Source organism: Protopterus annectens, chromosome 9.part0 (genome assembly GCF_019279795.1).
Source record: "Protopterus annectens isolate FY-2018-M chromosome 9.part0, PAN1.0, whole genome shotgun sequence".
Classification (NCBI taxonomy): Eukaryota; Metazoa; Chordata; order Ceratodontiformes; family Protopteridae; genus Protopterus; species Protopterus annectens.
In genome coordinates this window covers 932,369,061-932,380,653 of record NC_056743.1, presented here as the reverse complement: position 1 = coordinate 932,380,653, position 11,593 = coordinate 932,369,061, and the positions used below count along the sequence as shown (strand labels likewise).

The following is an 11,593-nucleotide window of genomic DNA, read 5'->3' as shown; positions in this document are numbered from 1 at the left end:
TTACAATTTTTTTCCCGGGGCAGCCCCCAAAAATTTGGACCAATAATTTGTGGCCCTCGGGGGAAGAGCTCTTCCTGGCTATCAGAGTGGACAGAGCCCTCAGAATCTTCATCTGAAGGAACAGGGTCAGAGGGTTCAACCCGGCCTTTTATCAGAAGGAGGCTGGGATCCTCTCTCAGGATGGGCCTGTGAACCTCTAATCATGGAAATTAAATCAGCAGCCATGGACATATTTTGTGTCTCTGGAGTAGGCTGAGGTAAGGATTTAGAAGTAATATGCTTTGTTTTGCTGGCTGCCTTAGCCCTAGTGTAGGCCTTAATAGACATGGCCATAGGAGGCCTGGCAGCTCCATCGCAGGAGTGACCTTGTCTACAGCAATGGTCTCGGCATTTCCTCGGTTTCAGTATCCAGAGGAAAATCGATAACTGGCGCCGGAGTGATGTCCGAATCGAGTCGCCGGTAATGCGGTGTCTTCGGTTCGAGCGTGGAGTGACCGCCTCAGAGGGAACCGGAGCACTCGCTAGGTTTTGGCGTGGAGTCAGTAGATGCGGCCGAGGATGTCGGTCCCGGCCTTTTGCTTTTTGGGAGTTTGCGATGTCGGAAGATCCAACGGCATGGTGTAAGCAAATTTATCGGCGAAAAAATCTTCAGCGAACTCCGCCCGGCGCCTGAGAGTGCGCTTGTTGAAGCGAGCACAGGCTACACAGGCCGAGACGTCGTGGTCTGGGCCCAGGCAAGGAAGACAGTAAGAGTGGAAATCCTTATGAGGTATTTGTTTACCACAAGAAAGACAGTTGTTAACTTTTTCAGTAATTTCTGACATCGGCTGAGGCAAGAAAAGGTCCCCAACGGGGTACTTAGCTTTTGATGACTTCGCATCTAAGAATACAGGAGCTGACCGACCGGCACTTGCGAACTGCTTCTGCTTCGGCACCGCGGCAAGAAAGACTGAAGAAAATGGCGCCGGCTGATGCTTATGTACTCCAGCCGCTCTGACGTCGGAGAGAAATGCGACATCAGCCGACGTCGGACCCAGACTTTGGAATCCGGCCGACCGAGGGCTGCCTGAGGCAGGACAACCCACATGTTATGACTGCAGTTGCATTCTTGAAGGACATCCCACATGAACGCAGGGAGGACATGCAGACTATGCACAGAAAGCAACCTAGCCGAGAATTAAACTGGTTAACCTCTTCCTGTGAGGAGGTAACACAAACCACTGCATCACTGCAGTGTCCAAAAATAAAAAATAAAAAAAAAACATCATCTCTATCAAAGTTAAAAGGGTCTCTGGTGGATGGTACCATACCACATTCTTTGATTATCTTGCATCTTTACCCAAATATTTACAGAGACACAGCATTATAAAATAGACTGATAAAATGGGCTTATCAACAAGGATGAGAATTGCTACCATCTCAGTAACCTTCCCTCAATCTCAAATACTTTAAGGTTGTAAGCATGTCTGGATGGAAGTGACACAAAATGGTGGAGGTCTGACTAGTGTAAATGTCATGTCAGGCTCTAAAGGTGGCATCCCTTGAGAAAGAGCTTAACTGATGCTGTTCAAGTCACACTGACAGACTGCTAGGTAAATGGAATATATTGTATGTAATTCTATACAATAAGTAAAGAAATGCATCAGCAAGCACGTATCACTGGATATGTGTTAGTATTTTCTTCCTTAATTCTATTCATCTAACTTTGCAAAGCATTCAGTAACTATTCTGGATTATCTAATTCAGGATTTCCAGCCTGCAGTAAACATTTATTTAATGCTGTTAACTAAGACCACATGTTTCCTGCAATAGGGATCTGCACTCTTAATGACTACTATGCTTATATGTTTAATGACCTTGTGAAGGCAAATATAAATGCTGCTGCTCATGGAATGCCGTTGGACTAATGAGTTTAGACTAGTTAGAGCATTATCTCCTAAGACTTATTTATTCCAGCAGCTGTATATGTCCTTTGTAGGCATGTAAATTACTTTTACTCCCACTGTAATACACAGTTAAAGCAAGCATAAATGGAAGCTAAATGATGCCAATCTCTCATATTCAGCGCACTTCTTACTAGTTATTACAAACAGGCAGCTTAAATAGTGGTAAATTACAAATTGTGACTTCTTTCTTCATGCCCACTGGCTAAAATGCCAGCATGCGCTAATTCTGGCGATAACATAGAACATTGGACTGCACACAAGTGAAGATCCATAACAGGAAGTAGTGTGGTTATGCAAGATCCAGTGCTCTCTATCACCTCAAAATACTGTTACCACCCAAGATAACAAAAGTAAATTCAAGCATTGTCTACTATCACTGAGACAGCTGATTGTCAGTTTGGTATGTACCTCTCAACTGCCCTCACTGCGGGTTACACTCAATAATGCAAAACACTAATAGGTTTACTCAGAGATTCATAGACTGTTACTAGGCTAATAAAGTACAGTTGTGTACACTGGCCATAAATGTAGATGTTCGAGTGTATTCACTGTTGCAGTCATTACATTTGGGTTATCTGCTTGCAGGTAGCACTCAGTCGGCCTGATTAACAAAGTCTTGGGTCCTGCATCGGTTGCTGTCCCTTCTTCCATGACGTCAGGTCGTCAGGGGTATAAAACATGCAGCCGACACCATTACATCAGTTTTTCTTGCCCCAGATGTCAGGTGCCCCCTAATGGTAAGCAATTAAATATAAAAGTACAAAGATACACCTCCAACAAAAAAAGCAAATACACCAAACGGCTTTTAAGCATAGTAAAGGAAAGTAGAGGTATAGCCAAAAGAAGTTAGGGGGCTGGAGGGAGGGTAACCAGAACTGCAACAGTGAATACACTCGAACATCTACATTTATGTTAAGTGTACACAGCTGTATTATGTTCTTCATGTTTCACTGCTGCAGTCATTACATTTGGGAAGATTCCCAAAGCTATGGCTGGGAGAAGGAATCTAGATAGCATTAGGGCCAGCTATAAGGCCCTGCAAGACTGCAGTGGTAGAGATAGCTCTGGATTTAGAGAAAATTAGCAAATGATAATGCTTGGTGAAAGTATGTACAGAACTCCAAGTAGCAGCTTCTAGGATGTCCCTGGTAGGGACGCCTCTGAGAAAGGCTGTAGAGGTAGATGCAGCCCTGGTGGAGTGAGGTCTGATCCCCTGGGGGATAGGTTTTCCATGGTGCTTACAGCAGAAATTAATACAATGGCTTATCCATTTAGAAATGGTTTGCTTTGAAATAGCCTTCCCCTCTGCCCCTGCAGCAAATGCCATCAGCAGATGTTCAGATTTCCTTTGAGGTTTAGTCCTGTCCAAGTAGAATCCAAGTTGTCTGTGCACATCTAAAGAATGCAGTATCATTTCCCCATTATTCTGTGGATTGGGAAAGAAGGTTGGCAAATGAATGGACTGATTAAGAGCCACACTGGATACCACCTTGGGCATGAAGGATGGACTGGTTCTGAGGGACACCCTGTCCGCATGAAAAATGATGAAAAGCTCCACTGCCATAAGGGCCTGTAATTCAGATGCCCTTCTAGCTGAAGTGATTGCTAAAAGCAAAGCTGTTTTCCAATAAAGAAATTTTAAGTATGCAGTAGCAGCTGGCTCAGAAGGAGGTAGAGTGAGTTTCTCCAAGACAAAGTTAAGGTCCCAAGCTGGGGTTGGAGCTCTCCTGGGTGGTCTCAAATTTTTGGCCCCTCTGAGGAACTGCTTGAGCAGTGGATGAGAGAAGAGGGGAGGTTCTGTGCTATAATGAGCTGAAATGGCTGAGGCGTGGATTTTAATGGAGGAAAAAGACAGACCCTTGTGAAGCATCTCAGTTAAATATTATAAAATCTGAGGTAAACTGGGCACTGCTGTGCTCATCCCTTGAGATTGGTTCCAGGCACAGAATCTTTTCCATTTTTTCAGCCTCTAAAATGATATCCATCACAGGTTTGCTGAGGGATGGTAAAGGAGAGATTAAGTAATTAGCCAGGCTAAACACCAAAAAAATGTGTATAATACAAGGCAGTAAAGGTACCCGAACATAAAACACAAACTGGAACTCGCAAAAAGTACTCCAGGACCACCAGGACTTCAGGCAGAAACAAAACCTTTTATTAAAATGTAAGCGCTTTCATGCCCACGACACGGCACTTCATCAGACATAAAACAAATTAATCACAAGTTTATTATATACTATAAAATCAATTGATATAAAACAAATAATGAATGAATCAATCAATTTATGTTCCTTTAACTAAGGTTTAAAAGGTACAAATGCATTTAAAACATGACTTCTATGGGCTTGTAACTTCATTATCCACCTACTCTCAGATTTCTCTTTGATATTGTTAAAATCTCCACGTCTTTTACTGGAATTAAAACACTGTAGTACTAAGAACTCAAAAGAATGATCATTAAAATATAAATATGTTTAAATAAAGCACTATTCAGGTCATGGTTTCTAATATATCCAACATGCCCTAAAATTCCCTCTTTTAACATCCTAGTCATTTTACCAATATAAAACTTTCACACTTTGTGCAGGAAGCAAGATACACCAAACATTTTGTAGTACAATCAGCATAAAATCTAGGGATAAAAGTAAACCCATTATATTGGTGCGTAAATGTCTAAACATCTGATATATACTGACATGCTGAAAAATTCCTACATTTAAATGTCCCCCGCTTTCTATCAGAAATAGGAGCAGTATTAATTATTTTACCATAGCAAAGCTGTCTTTTAAGAGAAACCCCATTCTTGAAACAAAAATGAGGTTCATCTCCTACATCAAAAATGGTATTATCAGATGTCAATATAGGGGGGAAGGCATAGACTGATAGGTTTTTCCAGCTGAAGGACAGAACATCCACTTTCCAGGCTTGTTTGTGGGGAGTCTTTGTGCAAAATTTGTCCAATTGGTAGTTCTGTGGAGAGGCAAACAGGTCTATATCTGGGCTCCCCCATTTGTTTGTCAACATGTTGAAAGTCCTTGGTTCCAGTTTCCACTCGTTTGGGTCCATGAGGTTTCTGCTTAGTCCATCTGTCAGTGTATTTAATTTTCCTGGCAGGAATTGAGCTTGTAGGTGCACTTGGTAGCTCAAGACTGTGTTCCACAATGCCATGCCAGTCTGCAGAGGGGGTAAGAATGTGTACCCCCCTGCTTATGTACCACATAACAGTGGTGTTTGCCCGTCTTTACCATTCGTTGTCTTGGAAGAATGTGGTCCTTGAAGGCTGTCAGAGCATTCTGTACAGCTAACATTTCTTTTTGATTGATATGCAGGTGCATTTGACTTGGGTTCCATTTGCCCTGAATGCATTCCCTGCCAGGTGAGCCCCCATGCATAGTCTGATGCATCTGTTGTTAAGGTTTGGATGGCAGGGGGTGGTGTGAAAGGTAGTCCCTTGTTTTCGTGGCAGGCCTCTGCCCACCAAAGCAACTCTAGGCGTAGGCAAGGTACGATAGGAATCATTGTTTCTGGGTCCTGAGAATGTTGACACCATAGGCTTTTCAGCTACTACTGTAGTTTCCTCATATGCAGTCTTGCATAGGGAATTAGGAGAATGCAGGATGCCATGAACCCCAAGGCCTGCAGTATTTGTCTTGCAGATAGCAGGGTTTTTGTGGCCACTTGTTTGAAGTAGGTTGTCAAATGAATGTGTTTCCTCTGGTGTGAGGCAAGCCATCTGGGAAGTTGTATTCAAGCTTGCTCCCAGGAATATAATTTGTTGACAGGGTACCAGTTGTGATTTCTTTTCGTTTATGGTGTACCCCAAACAAGTTAGAACCCTTTCTACAAAGGCCAGGTGATTCAAAAGTATGTCCTGGCTTTCTGCCTGAATTAGACAATTGTCCGGGTATGGGTATATTTGAATATTTCTTTGCCTGCAAAATGCAATAACTGGAGCCAGGCACTTTGTGAATACCTGGATGCAGTAGATAAGCCAAAGGGTAGTGCAGAGAACTGATAGTGGATGTAGCCTGCTTTGAAGTGTAGGTATCTTCTGCAAGATTCCCTGATTGGGATGTGCAGGTATGCTTCTTTTAAATCTAGTGTTGCCAACCAGGCATCTTTGCCTAGCATAGGAAGTAATTGGTGAAGAGTCAGCATCTTGAATTTTGGAATCTCCAAAAAGGTGTTTAGAGTAGACAGGTCTAGGATAGGATGCCGTGAATTGTCTTTTCTGGGTACCAGGAAAAGTCTCGAGTAGAAACCTTGTCCCTTTTCCTCTTCTGGTACCAGTTGAATAGCCCCCATGCTTAAGAGAGAAATCACTTGTTTTTGGGCCTCTGTCCACTGATTTGGAGGTAGGTCCGGCCACCTGCTTGGTGTTGTCAACGTGTGGAAGTGAAATCTGCATCCCTGGGACACTATATTTAAAAACCCATTTGTCCTGGGTAATGAGTTCCCAATTCTTTACATGAAGAGCAATCTTTCTCCCCAAAGCAGCAGTCAGTTGATAAGTTCTTGGAAATTTTAAAAGGAAGTCATTGAGACAGTTTACCATAGGGGGGAGTCTTATTATTCCCAGATTTGGAAGTCGAGACCCCCCACTGCTTAGTTGTGTGTGTCCCCTGGGACTGAAACCTGGGGATTTTGCTGTGTCTGGGTTTGGCTTGAGAAGACCTGGAAGGAGCTGGAAAGGACCAATTCTTAGAGTGCCAGTGCCTACTAAATCTAGGAGGCTGAACTTGTAAAAAATCTTTAACAGTTTGCATAGATTTAGCTTTATCTTCCATCTTTTTAAGATCTTCCTCAGCCTTGTTGCCAAACAGGTAGTCCAGATTTAAAGGAGCATCCAACAATTTAGCTGTAACATGATCAGGCAAAGATTTCTCCTTAAGCCAAGCATGCCTTCTGAGCACAGACCCAGTAACAGCAGTCCTGCAAGAGGCCTCTAATGAATCAAAACCACACTGCAAAGTATGTTTTCCAACTTATTCAGCAGAATGCATTAAATCCTGTAATTCTTTATTTTCCACAGAGTCAGGAGTCAACATAATTTTCTGTTTAAGCAGTCCAATAACATGTTGCTGATACTTTAACATATGAAACTGGCAGTTTAAAGCCCTAATGGCCAAGGTTGCAGAAATGTAAACCTTCCTACCCCATCTATCCAGCACCCTGGAGTCTCTATCAGAAGGTGTAGGATTTTTAGCAGTAGAAGCCTTAATCCCCTTGGGCCCCTGTGAAATACTCTCTGGATCTGCAATACGATTTTCAAAAGAGGAACTTGTGGGACTCAGGGACCCTGTAGTATCTGTCAGGTTTTCTGGGAGCAGGGGGCAGGGAATCAGGGGCCAAACTAGATTCCGAAAAAGCATCAACAATGTCTAGTACAGGAGGAATTGCTAAAGGCTTGTGCTGAGGTAGAAGGAAATCCCCAAGCCTCTTTTTTGAATCAGAAAAATCCTGGCTTTCCCAGTGGAAATGCTCCCTTAAGAGTATGTAAGGTTCCCCCAAAAGAAAAATCTTCAGGAGGGGAAGTAGACGGAATGGAGTCCTCTGCATCAGAATCTTCATAAGTAGATAAGGGCAAATCCAGATCATCAGAAGAATCAGAAAAAACAGAAACCTGATCAGAAGATTCATAATCAACTTCAGTCCTAGGCCTCTTAGAAGGGGGGGGGGGGGAGTTGGCTACCCCTGATTAGTTATTAGATCTTCAGCCATTCTTATCATTGTTTTTTAGGCATTGAGGCCTGAGCATGTGACCTGGGCGTCGTTTTTTTAGGCATGGGTCTAGATTTAGGCCTAAGTAAAGAAAGAGTCATCGATTTACTATGCAAGTCCATAGGCCTGAATACACCCTCAGTAGCCGGTGCCTGCACAGCGGCTCCAGACCCATCCAAGGTAGAGACATCCGCGGGTTCCATAGTTGAAGCATCTCACGGCATACCGGACTCTGAATGGATCTCAGTAGAGGCCTGCGAATCAGAAGTAGCGGGTATCAGGGGCCGCAAAAGCGCCTCACTGAGTACCGGCGAACTGGCGACTGGATTAGGAGAAGTGTCGTTGGCAGTTATGGACCTCAGCGGCCTGTCTCTGTCTTCATCTTTGCATTTTTTCGGAATCTCGGTAATTGAATGGCTAATCGACATTTCTGGATAATTAAACCGAGAACCGAAATATTTAGAGGCGAAAATATACTGACGATGAATAGTGCGCTGATTAAATAAAGTACAAAATCGACAGCAAGGTACATCGTGATCAGGGCCTAGGCAAGGAATACAGTAGGAATGAAAATCTTTGAGGTATTTGCTTTCCACAACTAATGCAATTATTAACTTTTACTGACATCGGTAAGGAGCAAGAAAAAGTTTCCCCAATGGGGTACTTAGCTTTAGCTGAAGACTTCGGTTCTGAAACTCGAAAATGAAAATTTCAGGAGTCGGCTGACTGGCACTTGCAAACTGCTTCTGCTTCGGGCACTGCATTGCAAGAAAGACTGATGTAATGGCATTGGTTGCATGTTTTATACCACTGACGACCTGACATCATGGAAGAAGGGACAGCAACCGACGCAGGACCCAAGACTTTGTTAATCAGGCCGACTGAGGGCTACCTGCAAGCAGATAACCCAAATGTAATGACTGCAACAGTGAAACACGAAGAACATCCAGGGGGACCTTTCTAAGCCTAACCAAGTTTTCCCGAAGAACGATGTCGTCCTGTATCCAAATTGAAAGCCAGGCATTTATAAGTTGCTTCTATCCATAATGGACATGGGTGCCAGGTCCAGTGTAAATTTCCTATTCCCATCCACTTGTCTAGGTTGTGCTTTATACAACTTACTTTTTGGAAAAATAGGTCTTTATGTGAAACCTGTTGTTCTACTAACTTTTTTTTAAGTGAATTGAATGTGTTTTTTTTTAAATGCCCCCAGTTTTGGCCTTTTTTCACCTATTTTCAGATTTGCTTATGTTTATTGCTCAAACAAGTTGCGAGCTATATGGCTAGTAGCTGCAGTGATGTACCAGCTACTAACCCAAACTAATTTATAATGGGGTCCCTGATTGATCTGTCCATTCAGCATGCATGTTTCAAAACATTAATAGCCTCTGAATTTTAGAAAAAAAAATCAAAGGGAAATGAAGAGAAGAAGCATGGTTGCTCATACCTTCAGAAACTGTCAAAATATTATGCAACTGCTTCAGCATTACGAAACTACACAACACTGGTAACTCGGTGTTTTCCATTATCGCCCTAATTTTCAAGGGGGTAGCATAGAAATTTCAACCTACTGGATAAACCTTAAATCATAATTTCAGCAGCAATGAGCTAAACTCCGATGTAATGGTAGTAAAACAAAAAAACACAACAAAATACCACCAAATAAAACGGGAAATGACGGAACTTTAGCACTCAAAACAGTTTAATAACGCTTTCATTAAAGCGTTATTAAACTGTTTTGACCGCTAAAGTTCTGTCGTTTCCTGTTTTATTTGGTGTTTTTTTTTTGGTGGTATTAAATTAAAATTTAATGTTACAGGTGGAGCTGCTGGGAAAAGCAAATAAAGTTTACTTCAGTATTGCGCCAGGGTTGAGAATACACCTACATTTCAGCAACTGTGTTTGTGTGTGTGTTGGGGGAAGAAGTTAAAGACAACAGATGAACGACAAAAACTTGCCAACAAGATGAGCATCTAATTTACTGCACAGAGACACCCATTCTCACAGCAAACCTTAGTCTTTCCTCCTTTATAAAGAGAACAGGTGGACTTCTGACACCTGATCTGCAGTAGTATAACATATCTTGGATGCAAAGCACACAATAATGACCGCCCCCACCTCAATTAAACTAGTAAAAAAAACCCCTCTTTTTCTATTTTTTAAATGGGGTATTCCAGTGCGTGGCCGACCCTTCAAAAGATAATTACATACATTACTCCCATTTTTTTACTAATTTTAAAATGTACGTGGATGCATCTGTTTACATTTGCAAATGACAGCTGTAAGCAAAGCCCTGTCTGAAAATAGTTTTAAGTCATGCTATCCTAGCCTGCTATCTAGATAAGACTCCATGCCATTAGTGAATGCTTCTGGCTCCCTACTGGATGTATTTCCTGAGGTGAGAAGCCAGGAGAGACATTTCTACCATTTCTCTGGTAACAATTTTAGTTTACATATGGTGGATTTAAGACAGCTGATACGTATCACTTGTTCTTGCTGATATTGTTAGGTCTTCAAAACATTTTCACTATAGTCTTGTTTAATCCTATTGTACCAAAGAAATACTGCAAATAGACTGAGAATCTCACAACATTAACAAGAGGAGTAGGAGGCCCCCAGATAGGAAGGAGCTTGTTTGCAATGAATATTAAGTGTTCTTTTAAGGGACCCTAGACAATCTGGTGCACAGAAATAGTGCTATTAAAATAAAAAGGTTGAAAAGCTCCATAAAATGTTCTCAATGGTACACCTAGACAAGAAGATTCAAGCCAGATATTATTATAGTAGAAAAAAAAACATCTCTCTCTCTGACAGAACATTCTAAGCTACCTATATTAGGATTTACCTGTGAGGCCTCATATGCCAAGAGAAACCGTAAAGGGGCAGATATTCATCTCAAAAGTGAAATGTAATATTTCTATTCTTCAGGGTCTTATAAAACTTCTGTTCCTTGTGGTCGTGTCAGAGATGGTTGTAAAACGCTCAAAGAGAATGGCTATGACCATCTGTCTTTGTCTATATGCATGTGTGCCAGCAGGAATCTCAACTGTATGCATGACGTACCTAACTCAAAACTCTTTTCCAAGAAATTTCTCAGTGATTATTTGGACAGAGGGCTGAGTAGCCAAGTCCAAGAACATGTCCTTTCCCCAACCACTGTGAAGCAAATTTCAGCACTGAAAAAAAAAACATGAAAACAAACAGATAAAAATGTCACAAAAGGTTAAAAAAAAATGTTCAATTGTAGTCAGGCATGGTAGATTGGACTACGGGTATCTGTGTCTAAATAACTGAAAAAGCAGTAGCTACTCTCTTCAAAATTACCTTGCAGCTCGAAGAAGTGACACAGCTTCTGCCCCTCTGTTTGCAAGAAGTGCATCCTGAATTTTCACCATAGCTTCCACCCTCTGCTCCTCGACTGGGATATCAGAAGCAGCATCGAATGGCACCACCTCCTCTGAGACACCTTCTGTGTTCTACAAAATGCAAAGAATAATGTAAATATTGGAAAGAAGAACATAACTATAAGCTCGCAAACTTTCACAATGGGCTTTTGCAGCAGGAGCAGTACAACAGTAATGTTTACTCTTCATTAGCCTGAATTCTATTTGTTCATCTACTTGCACAGCTAACGTAAAATAGCAGGTTTTGCATCTTAAATTAAATACAAATTCTACTATTCAGAGGCAAATAGACAACACTAAAATTCAGACATGAGAACAAATACATCAGAAGTCTGAAATCTGGACATCATCATAACCATTTAGTATACCAGTATAAAAACATCATGAAAGCAGATATGCAGTCCAAAGCACAGAGATAATGAGGTCCCATAACACAAGCGCAGTCTTCCCTAAAGAAGCCACAAAAATGAATACATACATAAATTAGATGCACTGCAGTTCTGTATATACAGAACATACCTA

General features: G+C 41.8%; 1 protein-coding gene across 1 annotated transcript in view; it reads right to left on the bottom strand.

The window, feature by feature from the left end:
• The window catches only part of TIMELESS (timeless circadian regulator), a 955,757-nt gene that overhangs the window by 471,846 nt on the left and 472,318 nt on the right, over positions 1-11,593 (bottom strand). The window contains exon 15 of the mRNA XM_044083673.1: positions 10,992-11,143. Within this exon, the coding sequence (XP_043939608.1) occupies positions 10,992-11,143 (152 nt within the window). The remainder of the gene's footprint in view (positions 1-10,991; positions 11,144-11,593) is intronic.